The sequence below is a fragment of the Mus caroli genome, unplaced genomic scaffold (assembly GCF_978045245.1).
Source record: "Mus caroli unplaced genomic scaffold, Mus_caroli_1 scaffold_9, whole genome shotgun sequence".
Lineage (NCBI taxonomy): Eukaryota > Metazoa > Chordata > Mammalia > Rodentia > Muridae > Mus > Mus caroli.
The window spans coordinates 42,530,415-42,543,187 of NW_028227264.1; the positions used below are offsets into that span (position 1 = coordinate 42,530,415).

A 12,773-nucleotide genomic window follows, 5' to 3' on the forward strand; every position below is an offset into this window, starting at 1 on the left:
AGAGGCTGGTAGGATTTGATGGCAGGAAATAAAACAGAAATCAATCAATCAATTAGAAACAAAGAGGATAATTCAAAGAGTCAAGGAATCCAAGCTATTTATTTGAGAAAATCAAGAACACAGACAACCCCTTACCCAAATGAACTAAAAGGCAGAGATACAATACCCAAATTATCAAAATCAGAACAGAAAAGGGGGACATAACAATGGACACTGAAGAAATTTAAAAAATCATTAGGACTGACTTCAAAAGCCTGTACTCCAAAACATTGAAAAATCAATAAGAAATGGGTGATATTATAGACAGACACAAATTACCATAAGTTAAATCCAGATCTGGTAAAGTAACTAAATAATCCTATAACCCCCAAGAAAAAAGAAAGTCATCAAAAAAATTGTTACCCCCAAAAAAGCCAGGGCCACATGGTTTTAGTGCAGAATTCTCTCAGATTTTTAATGAAGACCTAATACCAATAGTCCTCTAAATACTTCTCTAAATAGAAACAGAAGTAACATTGCCAAACTCCTTCTCTGAGGCCACAATCAACCTGGTAACTAAATCACACAAAGATACAACATGAAAAGGGAATCAGAGAAGAAGTTCCATCATGAACATTGAGGGAAAATGACTCATTCAAATATCACACACTGAATCCCAAAACACATCAAAGACACCATCTAGGATGTTCAAGTAGGCTTCATTTCAGGCATTCAGGTGTGGATCAATACAGGAACATCCATCAACTCAGTCCACCAAAAAAGAAAAACACACTGGAAAAAAAAAAAAAAAAACCAAAAACGCTAGGAGGTGCGGGCTTCGAACTTGCTAGACAAGCACTCTACTAGCTGAGCCACATCCACAGGGGCAGAAAAACCTGATGAGCGCGAGCTGGATGAATTCTCAGGCAATCCAGAGTGTCTTCAGGGGTGCTGTGCTCTTGACTGCTCCCACCTGTGATTGCCCGCAGTTTGAGGAAGCACCTTCCACGCAGGCGAGTCTTTCCGCCTCTTGCACCCTGCACCACTTGTCTCCTCTACCTTAAAAGTGGACCCCAAATTCCAGGACCAGGACTTCTGGGCCAGCCTCCATGGCCAGGTTCCGGACTTGCTGGATTGGCATATGGGCAGCGAGTGCTTCTTGTCCTTCACCACGACACACTTGTCCGAGGCCGAGCAGAAACTTGCCCTGTACAGACTGCAAATTGTTGAACCATCAAAACTGCCGTTGGAAAAAATACCCAACCCTGATAAAGATGGTCCAGACATTAAGCCCAATCTGTGGATGTGGGTGAACCCAAACATCATGTATCCTCTCGGCAAGCTGAAGGTTGCAGTGAAAGAGGAAGACCAGAGTGTGCTGCCTGCCTTCCATCCAGCCCTGAAAGAGGAAAAAGACAGCCATTCAGAAGCTTTGGAGCCTACAGAAGAGGAGGAGGCCAAGGACTATGACGACAGCTCCTCTGTGGCTCTCCCATCCCTTCCCACAAGGGCCCCACTCGAGAATCCGTGGAGGCTTCCACAAGTCATCAGCCCAGAGAGGAGGCTCTGGTCCCGGCCCCCTCTCCATTACTTCCATCTGATTGCCTTGGTACTCAGAAACAGTTCCCCCTGTGGCCTCAATGTACAGCAGATCTACAGCTTCATTCAGCAAAATATATGCCTACTCAGCGCTCAAGAACATAACCACTCCACCCCTTCGCCACTTACAAGCCAGCCTTCCCTCAGATATCAATTCTCCTGGGTCAACAGTTTCTCCTACCCTGTCCCCAAACATTAGCCAGAATAGAATCCAGCATCCCCAATAACATCTCCCACTTTCTGCCCCTTAGACTGTCCTGCCTGGCACGGAACCTCGTACCTCCAAGGGTGAAGGAAGTCTCACTGAGAATTTGCATTGTATGTGTCTGTGTGTGTGATCATTGAAATTAGGGCCTCTTTTTTTGAGACAAGGACTCACTTTGTAGCTCGGGCTGACCTGAATATCACTGTATAGACTGGGCTAGCCTTGAATTCAGAGACCTTCCTTGCCACTGAACTCACTATGTAAACTAGGCTGCCTTCAAAATCAGAAATCTACCTGCCTCTGTCTCTTGAGTGGTGAAATTAAGGATGCGCTACCATGACCAGCTAACCTTTTGCTTTGATAGTCATACATAAGTGTGAGGGAGGTCTTCCCTTGTGGCCTCCCTTCCCCCAGCCTGGAACCTGCTTGCTCAAGGGTGGAGCTTCCTGCTCATTCGTCCTGCCACGCCTACTGCTGGACCCTGCCTTTGCTGCCTGGAGGCACACACGTGTTCATCCTGCTACTGGACCCTGAGTTACTTGGCGGGATATTGGGTTCTCTCCCCCTTCCTTTATAACTGAGTGTCTGGAAATAGTAAAATTGAGCTTTGATCAGGATCTTGTCTTAGCTCCATTCATTCTTCCGCCCCGTCTAGATTCCTCTCTTTTCAGCTCGAACTGCCATTCTCAGTTGAACCGTTTGTGTTGTGGACTGAGGGCAAGCCGCAACAGTTGGCGCCAGAACTGGGACCTGAAGAATGGCAGAGGGATGCTAAGAGAAACGACTGCTGTGTGGAGCTCCACAAGAAAGGAAAGGATCTTCGTATCGGAGCATCAGAGCAACGGACAGGTACACATGCTAGCGCTAGCCTAAAATTTCAGTTTTGTAAAGTGTTGCTGAGGATGCGGTAGGATACGAATCAAGTTTGAATCAGTGCTAACCCAACACTGTTTCTGCTTGGGTCAGCAGCTCGTTAATCGGAACTAGATACGGAGACAGGCGGTGTGCTGCAGCTTTTTAGAAAGCTGCTTAGGTGGAAGAAGGAAGGGTTTAAAGTCATGGATCAGGCGGTTGTTTTTTTAGTTTTCAGGAGTTGTTTCAGGCCAGAGGAGTAAGGCTTGAAGTACAATTAGTAAGAAATTTTTTAGATAAGATAGATAGCTGTTGTCCATGGTTCAAGGAAGAAGAAATGATAGATTGTGGAACCTGGGAGAGAGTTGGTGAGGCCTTGAATATCGCTCAGACAGATAATTTTACCCTAGGCCTCTGGGCGCTTGTAAATAATGCTATAAAAGATGCAACTTCTCCAGGGCTAAATTGCCCTCAGGCAGAGCTTGTGGTATCTCAGGAGGAGTGCCTATTAGAGAAGGCCTCCTCAGAAAAAGATCTTCTTAACTCAAAAATTGATAAATGTGGAAACTCTGATGATGGACTGAATTTTAACAAAAATCACTCAGATAGAGGAATTGCCCATTACCTTAATGAGAATTGGTCCTCTTGCGAATCTCCCGCTTCACCTATAGTCACCACTTCGGGAGGTGCTACTCATAGGGACACACGGCTAAGCGAGTTAGAGTTTGAGATTAAGCTTCAGAGGCTTCAAAAAACGTAATTGATCATTGCCTACAAGCCTTTAATACCATGGGGTTGCCTAAGCTTATTAAGACAGATAACGGGCCATCTTATTCTAGTAAAAACTTTATTGCATTCTGTAAAGAATTCGGTATCAAACATAAAACTGGAATTCCTTACAACCCCATGGGACAAGGAATAGTTGAACGTGCTCATAGCACCTTAAAGAATTGGCTTTTTAAAACAAAAGAGGGGCATCTATATCCCCCAAGGTCACCAAAGGCTCATCTTGCCTTCACCTTATTTGTCCTAAACTTTTTGCAAACTGACATTAAAGGTCAGTCTGCAGCGGAACGCCACTGGCACCCAGTTACTTCTAATTCTTATGCATTGGTAAAATGGAAGGACGCCCTGACTAATGAATGGAAGGGTCCGGATCCAGTTCTAATCTGGGGAAGAGGCTCGGTTTGTGTTTTTTCACGAGATGAAGATGGAGCACGGTGGCTCCCAGAGAGATTAATTCGTCAGGTAAACACAGATTCTGTCTCTTCTCGTAAGTATCATTCTAAAGACTAAAATTCCTCTTGTGCTTAAAATTCAGCTGGGAGTGGAACCTCCCAGAAACGCTGTTTTCCTCTGAGCCAATTCCCCTACAAGAGGCCGGAGATTAGCTTTAGCTTTACAATTTGCATCTAAATAAAGTACCTTGACTTCTCCAAACAGAAAATTTACATTGCTACCCTCTCATTGTTTAGATTTCTTTCTTTTCTCAAGCAGGTCAATCCACATTCTCTGGTTCTCCGCCCCTAAGAGCAAACAGGTGGTACTGCTAATCTCCCTTCCAAGGACATCCCAGCACGTGGCTTTCAGTCTGAGATAGGATTTAGATTTACCAAGAGAGCTAGGGAAGTAGAAATTTCATATATTTACAGAGATTAGTTCTTATTTTAATAGAGATGGGCTTAGTCCCTTAGCTGGCCTCTGGCTTTTCACCCTTGCTGTTACTGCAAGGTGTCCTTAGTTCCTCAGGCTAGGAAATAACAGGGATGAGGAGAAAAGACTTCCAGCTCCTATTTTTAACCACAATCCATGGTGTTAATACTGACATAATTCTTGTCTAGGCCTTGCTAAATCTGAGGTTGACAAGTCTCATATAGAGACCGCGCATCACTCAGAACTGCGCTCGCTACTGATTCATAATCATATGAATACAGTATGGGTACTGCTTGGCGCAGGAGATTACTGCGGGGGAAGGTCCAGCTTGACCGTTTCTGAGTTCCCTGTGCGACACACCTGATTTGAAAGAGGTTGGTATCTGATTCCAGCTAAAAACCAAAAATACCTAAGGCTCTGCCTCCCCTCCCCAAAAGATACCAAGAGCCACAGATGTGAGTTGTTATAAAGCTCACGGGAGGAATCAGGTCAATGTCCACCCAAGTCAAGGTTAAAGGCCCACTCATCCACGGATGAGAAAATCATTTGATCACCTCTGTTAAGCATTGCCTATTTAAACTTAATTAATAGGGGGGAGAGAGGTTGGAGACCTTACTGTCGAAAGGGCAAGCCCTTCACTGCCTCCCACCCAAATAAAAAAAAGCCAACTGGCCTTGTACTAGGAGCCAGCCAGTCTTACCCTTTCTCTCTGTTTCCCCGCCTGTCATCCAAAATTGCGGAGGATTATCAGCTCAGTGTTATTCTAAATTTGTTTAGTTAAACTTAGCCAGGGTTCCAACGCCCTACTTAAAATGCAAACAGGTAGTTACCTATTCAGCACTAATTAACATTATAAAGTCAGAGCCTATTCTGTTAGTGGTTTACTAGGATAATAAAGACAGTCTTAGCCAAATACAGTTTACCATTAGAAAAGTTAGGAAATCCCACGGAAACAGGTTTTTTCTTTAGCCCTAAGAACTCAGGCAGAACTATTGAACATAAATAATTTTTCTGCCTCAGGCCAGCCCCTTTTTTTTGTTTGTTTATTTTGTTAACTAATGGGAGGAGATGTGGCCTCCCTTCCCCCAGCCTGGAACCTGCTTGCTCAAGGGTGGAGCTTCCTGCTCATTCGTCCTGCCACGCCTACTGCTGGACCCTGCCTTTGCTGCCTGGAGGCACACACGTGTTCATCCTGCTACTGGACCCTGAGTTACTTGGCGGGATATTGGGTTCCATCCCCCTTCCTTTATAACTGAGTGTCTGGAAATAGTAAAATTGAGCTTTGATCAGGATCTTGTCTTAGCTCCATTCATTCTTCTGCCCCGTCTAGATTCCTCTCTTTTCAGCTCGAACTGCCATTCTCAGTTGAACCGTTCGTGTTGTGGACTGCGGGCAGGCCGCAACATTCCCTGGTATTAGATAAAGAGCCCTGTGCCTCAGAGTGTTTATCTTGGGTGGTTTAATCCTGTTCTTGGTTCTGCTTTGTTCCCGATGTCAAAATCCCCAGCCCTTGAGGGAGGGGAGAAAATGAGCCTGAGACTGGGGACATTAAACTGGGCTTAGAAGAAGGCATTTCTCAGCCCTAGCATGGTGGTGCAGGCCTGTGATCCCAGCACTCAGGATTCAGAGGCAGGAGGAGGGCCAGGGGTTTAAGGTCATCTTCAGCTACCCAGTGAGTTCAGTGGTCAGTCTGGGCTACATTAGACTGTCTCAAAGACAGAAAGAAGGAAAAAGAAAAACAATGGTTCATAGGCTGAGTTGTGGTTCTGCCGGCAAAGAGCAATTCCAGACCAGCCTGTCCTGCTTCCCCCTGAGAGGAAGCTGAGGCTCCTGGCCCTGGGGAAGAACAAGGACCACAGTGTGTCTTTTCAGGAGTGCCATGCCTGTCTTCACTCTTTCCTCCCTGTCCACAGAGAGCACTTTCCTTTTTTTTCCCAGACAGCCCCGGAAGCCTGGAAGAACACAGTCCATCACAATCTGTTTCTGAGACATCTTTGAGAAAGTGCCGGAAAGTCAGCAGGGCATTGAGGCTAGCATCGGGCCTCCATCCTGCCTCTGGAAGTTGACTAAGGAGGGACACCACCGCTTTTCCAAGGAGGCCCGAACCTTGGCTTCCACTCGGCTGCAAAGTATCCAACAGTGCATGAGCCAGCCAGGTGTGAAGCCTTGTCATGCGTGAGCACAAGGGTGGGGAACCTGAGGCCCAGACTCTAGGCTAGATGCCTTCCAGGATCATACTGTCCTGCAGGAAGCAGGGCAGGCGTGATTGAGACCCTCTAAGTTATGAGACCTCCTATGAGAGTGGGAGTTTGTGTACAAGGAATAGGGAAACTGAGGTTGCCTCTGGCTCTGCTCACAGCCCAGAATCCTGGCTCAAATAGCCTTTGAGCTGGATAAAAAGTAGGAGGGCTTATCTATTAAGAGGATTCTGCCATAGCAAGCAGAAAGGCTTCAAAAGTGGTAGCCATGGAGCCTTAAGCTCTGTGAGATAGCATAGCAGACCAGGGACAGAGCAAGTCAAGATTGCAAGCTCCTCTGAACTCTCTTACATATGTGATGCCCGTTCTCTTTGACCTTCAGGATGAATCAGCCATGCACTATTAAAGTCTCCTTCAGCAACAACAACAACAAAATTATCATCTTATTGGATCCTGAATAATCCTACACAACTTTTTGTTAAAAGTCTTCCAGAGTAGAAGGATACAAGATACAGTCCTAAACATAATAAAAGCAACAAACACCAAGACAACAGATAGCATCAAATCAATAATCAATAAGACACCTAAAGGGAACAAAGGGAATGCAAATGAGGAAGAAAAAGTCAAGGGATTGCTATTTGCCCATGATATGATAGTATATGTAAGTGATTCCAGTAGCCTATTAGAGAACAACTACAGAAGATTTAGATACAAAATGGACTAAAAAAATCATTAGCGCTCTTTATTCAAATGATAAACAGATGAAGAAATGAGGAAAGCAACACACTTTGATATAGTCACAAATAATATAGAGTTCCTGGGTGTAACTCCAAGTAAGCAAATGGAAAACACATATGACAAAATCTTCAACTCTGAAGAAAGAAACAGCAAGATATCATTGGAAGAAAAGATCTGCCATGCTCAGTCTATAACAAAGCAACTGATTTTTAAGACTTGGAGTCTATAGTAGTCCAACTAACCCAACAATGGGCAGTTGTAAATGGGAAGTCCAAAAACCTAGTAGTTGCTCAGTACCAGAAGGCTAGTCTTTTATCCAGACCTCTGTATAAGCTAGAACCCTGAAGAAGTAGGTCCCAACACATATGCTGGCAAGCTAATAAAGCAGGTAAGAAGAGTGAGTCTTCCTTCTTCCAATGTCCTTCTGTAACCTCCTATAGAAGATGTAGCCCAGAATACAGATTTGCACCACCACACCTGAATGTGGAGCTTGCATTGTTCCAGGCTGACCATGAACTCAGATGTGCTTTCCTCCAACTCCTGTGATTAAAGGCATGTATACCTTGCCTAGACCTAAGCTTTTCATGGCCAATCTGCCTCAAGATCTCCATGCCAAGATTTGAATAAGAAGGATGTGTCTTCCCCATCCTCTCGCTCTGGTTCACAGGTGTCACCTCTCTTTCTGGCTTTTAATTCATTCCAGAAATAGTCAAGTTGACAACCAGAAATAGCCATGACACCAAGTCAACTTCATCATTGTTTACTGCAAACTTCTCTTTTCCTGCACTGGTTCCACTCCCTGTTAGCAGCTTTCTTCAGGGGATAACCTATGGCTCTGGAATGTAGAAAATCTTGGTTCTCCAAGGCAACTTTAATGATATAGCTTCTTGTTTCAATGTCTGGGATCCACACATGAACTTTTGGGCACCTCCAATGGGCTTGCTTCACTTCTTCAGCTCTGCACTCTGTAGCACTCTAAGCTTAGGTTAATCCACTCTACTCTTGCTGCTGTTCTTGGTGATCACCCCATGGTACTGGCATCTCCAATACACTGGGACCTTCAGCTGCAACTAGGCTTCGGCAATAGCATCTCACAGGCTCTCTTCATAGTGCCAAGCATGGCCCTGTCAGTTCAGGGCTGTCAAATGCAACTGAGGCTGCCTCTACACCAATGGCCTTCCATGGCTTCTCACATTACCAACCCTCAGCTGCTCTTCATGACCCCTTCATGCCTTCAAAAACCAGTTACCAGGGTGACTCTTACACATTACCAAGTACAGCTGCAGCACGAGGTACAGCCTTGGCTATCTCTGGAACATTGCTTCATTGTGTTTTCAGAAAACACTTCCCAGAAGATATCACTTCAGTGATGCTGGTCTCTTCTTAATTGCCATTAATTTCTTAGCTCCAGATAACTAGTAGCAATTGTCCCAGTAGTCTCCTTCTCCTCTTGTCTATAAAGCCAGAGACACATGGCTGAAAATTCCTAGCTCTCCAGCGTTCTTCACCATGATACCACATAAATAGTGTCTAGGCCACATACTCACAAATTCTTTTCCACTGAACCCTCTTGGGCCAGGTCTGCACAGTTCAACTCAATTTCAGCAATGCAGTCTTTCATAGTTTTACTAGAACAGCTCATAAAGACCCACTTAAAGCATTCCACTGCTTTCCATATCCAATGTGACAAAATCCACATTGTTCCAGACAAAAGCAAGGTTAGGCATTTCACAGAAATACCCCACTCCCAGTACCAATTTCTGTCTTTGGGTTTTACTGCTGTGAACAGACACTGTGACCAAGTGTCAGACACTGCATCTCATAATGGACAACATTTAATTGTTAAAGGGGCTGGCTTACAGATTCAGAGGTTCAGTACAGTATCATCAAGGTGGGGACATGGCATCATCCAGGCAGGCATTATGCAGGGGGAGCTTAGAGGTCTACATCTTCATATGAAGGCTGCTAGCAGAATACTTGATTCCAGGTAGCTAGGAGTAAGGTATTAAAGCCTGAGCCTATAGTGACACAACTACTCCAACAAGGCCACACCTCCAAATAGTGCCACTCCCTAAGCCAACCATTTGTAAACCATCACACAAGGATAGCTTAAACAATCTGGTAAAATGGAAGAACTTGTGGAAGTATCACTATTCCTGATTTAAACTATTATATAGAGCAATAGTAAAATCTCTTTTCAAATGACCTTGCTTATCACAATTAAAACATCTACCATCTTCAGTTTTCTTGATATTTCTACAAGTTCCTTCTCCTATCCAATTAGCATCATAAAGGTGAGATCCAGTATCAGTTGTGTCTCTAATTCATTCCTCTATTAGTGCTGATCTTGCCTTTAAAGTTGCAATCATTATTTTGCATTCTAAATTAGCATTTTCAAAAGCCAAATATACAATCCATATTCTTCATGCTTTGATATTATTCTATTTCCAACTGAAGTTAATCTTTGAAAAAAAAAGTGAAGGCTTTCTTTGGGACTTGAATAATATTAGCAAGTGATTTGGACCTCTTTCCTAAGAATTTTTTTTTTCCATTTTTCCAAAACATTTAAAACTGATAAATGACTTTGTACCAAAGGATCATTATTCAATCCAAGCTGGCTTTATAACTCAGCATAATTTACCTTTACCTAGTTACAGGTCATGGGGAATATCAATGTTTCTGGTTTGATTTTTTGTTCTGTAGACCAGGCTTCTTGATTTCATTGTAACTGAAGTATAGTTTCCAATATTATGATTGCAAAATCCTTCCAGTCTTGGGAAGCAGTTCTGTTCTGAGTTGTTCATGAATTTAACATCTTCACATAATGTGAATGCATCCTACAGGAAACAACTGCTTGCTTAAGACTCCTAGATCTGATATGTCTAAAGGATTCTATTTAATTTCTCCATAACCTCGGCGGTGCCTATTGCCTCATGTTATTCCTTGTGTATTAAATGGATAAACAAAGGTTGCCTTTCTAACAGTCTTCAGACACCCATTTTCAGTTTCACTATGCAGTGGCATGTTAGGCTCTAATCTATAAACCTTCCTCTGTGTCAGAGTATATGTCTTAATGCTTGTCTAAATTTCTCTGCATCTGAGGTTTTTTTTTTTTTCTTCTTTACAAGTCTCTCTAATTTTCCTTCTAAGGCTTGTATCTTACCAATCCACATTTCTTTGGGCTCTTAAAGAAAACAATTATAGCTATTAAGAATGAAGTATTAGATACAAAAATGATAAGAACTGGAATCTGTATTGATCCAATTGCAGTGAAGTCATTTAGCATTTCATTTTCTGTTACTATTTTCAAGCCATCTAGAGTAGCACTATTCAAGGTCCTCAAATCTTTTTTTTTACACAGTCTGTTTTCACTTTATTCTCCTTTTTATGTATTCTCCTGCTCCCAGATCTGGAAACAGAACAAGCTGTGCACCCAGCAGCCCAGCTTTGAGCCATATTTTCTGTTTCATTTTCCCCCAACTCACCCTAGGTTCCTTGCCCAGGTATTGGGGTAAGAAAGTAAAATATACAAGGACCCACCATCCTTGCCACTAGCTGTGAGAGCCATCCTGGAAGAATGGATGGAGTTCCAATGAGGGATGAGAGCCACTTCAAGGTCATCTTCCCAATAATATGTCCACTGATTTGATCAGATTTGGGTGGTGTGCTGGCCAGGAGCTGGTGGCTGCAATGCCTCCAACTGACTGAGGAGGACAGGGATGTGAGGCCGCTTCTGGGGGTCCACAGTCATCATAGAAGACAATAGCTGTCGCAATGCTGAAGAATGCCTGGGGCTTTGTGGAATGCTGAGTTCATTCTGCACAGCAAGGGCCACACTGTCACCCTTCTGGAACACCATATCGTAAGGGCCTTCCCCAAACATCATGGCATAAAGCACACAGCCTAGGGACCAGACATCAGTCCGCTCATCGATGACACAGTGGCTTTGCACAGAAAAAAGTTCAGGTGCCCGATAGGAGATGCTGCACCTCTGAGCTGCCCAGTCCTGAAGAGCTAGTGCCTGGCGAGAGCCCTCCACTTGAATGCATGCTTGATTCATAGAACCCAAGTCCATTAAAACTGGCTGCCCCTCATCATCAAGCAAAATATTGGTGGGCTTCAGGTCCCTGTGTGCATAACCTTTGGCATAAATGGCCTCAAGGCCTCTGCAGATACCCAGCAACAACAGCAGGATCTGGTCTTCAGTCAGGAAGCTGCCTTGGTCCTTCAGCCTTTCTATCTCATTCCACAGTGTACCTTTCTTGAAGAAGGGCAGCAGCAGCCAGGCTTCATGCTTAGCACCTCGTTCTTTCAGAGAGTAAGCCATGAGGCGAAGGATGTTGGGATGCTGGAAGAGGCGATGCATCTCTGCCTCTCGTTGGGCTTCTTCCTAGTCTTGCTGCTCATGGCACAGGATCCGCTTCAGGGCATAGAAGTGTCCATCATGCAAGCCCTCCACTAGGTCCACATAGCTGAACCCACCCTCCCCCAATTTCTGGACGAAGAGGTAACGCTTATTGTCAATGATGACAGTTCCCCGGGAGCAGACACACAGTGCGTGGCCCATAACGTCTCACTCATCCTCTTCAGGGATGGTCTTCCTTCCAGGGAGAGTGGGCTCTTCCAGGCGATGGGGTGGGGTCCCGGCGGGTCATGCAGGCCGCTTCTTTCAACCCCGGCCCACCTTTGGCCAGGTCCAGCTCTCGCACCGGTCAGGCATGGGGTGGTGGCGCAGGAGGTGCGGGACTCGAGCCCACCTCTGGCCGAGTCCACCCTCCGTCGCTCGGGAACGAGCCCAGGGTCTGCCACTACAAACTCTACACCGACCCGGCTCCGGACTGTCGGTCCTCAAATCTTACAATATGATTCTTACCAATCTTAACTCTCTCCTTGAAGACCTCATAGGTGACTTGCCAAAATCTAATCACTCCTCAGTTTGTCCACAGCAGGAGTGATCTCTATGTCCGTGGGTCTTGCCATAAATCAGGAGCATCAAAATATTATTTTAACAGACAAAACTCTGAGGCATTAATTTTTACCAAGGAAGACACATGAGCCAGATGCAGGGATGAAAGGCTGCTATGTCAGAGACACAGGAAAACACCCACCTGACCTTACAACTCCACTGACATCTAGATTGGAAACATTTTTTTTGTCCCTTTATATAATTCCTTAATTTGCACCACTGTTACACAGTCCTAACGCTCATTGTATAGTGCTCTACTTTTTTTTATTAGATATTTCTTTTTTTACATTTCTTTTTGAAATTTTTTATAACCTTTATTTTTTCATCTTAGGTATTTTTTATTAAATACTTTCTTTATCTACATTTCAAATGTTATCTTTTTTCCTGGTTTCCACTCCAAAAAACCCCTATGCCAACCCCCTCCCCCTGCTTACCAACCCACCCACTCCTGCTTCCTGGCCCTGGCATTTGCCTACACTCGGTCATAGAGCCTTCTCAGGACCAAGGGTCTCTCCTCCCATTGATGTCCAGCAAGGCCACCCTCTGCTACATATGCAGCTGGAGCCCTGGTTCCCTCCATGTG

At 44.5% G+C, this 12,773-nt stretch overlaps 1 protein-coding gene and 1 pseudogene across 1 annotated transcript; one reads left to right on the forward strand and one right to left on the reverse strand.

Moving 5' to 3' along the window:
• Window positions 1–1,120: 1,120 nt before the first annotated feature.
• Window positions 1,121–6,892, forward strand: LOC110302331 (forkhead box protein R1-like). Its single transcript, XM_085843346.1, is given in 4 exon segments — window positions 1,121–1,647; window positions 6,202–6,267; window positions 6,269–6,444; window positions 6,840–6,892. Coding segments are annotated over 4 exon segments (822 nt in total).
• Window positions 6,893–10,570: 3,678 nt separating this feature from the next.
• Window positions 10,571–12,047, reverse strand: LOC110288034 (serine/threonine-protein kinase 16 pseudogene; annotated as a pseudogene).
• Between the last annotated feature and the right edge of the window lie 726 nt (window positions 12,048–12,773).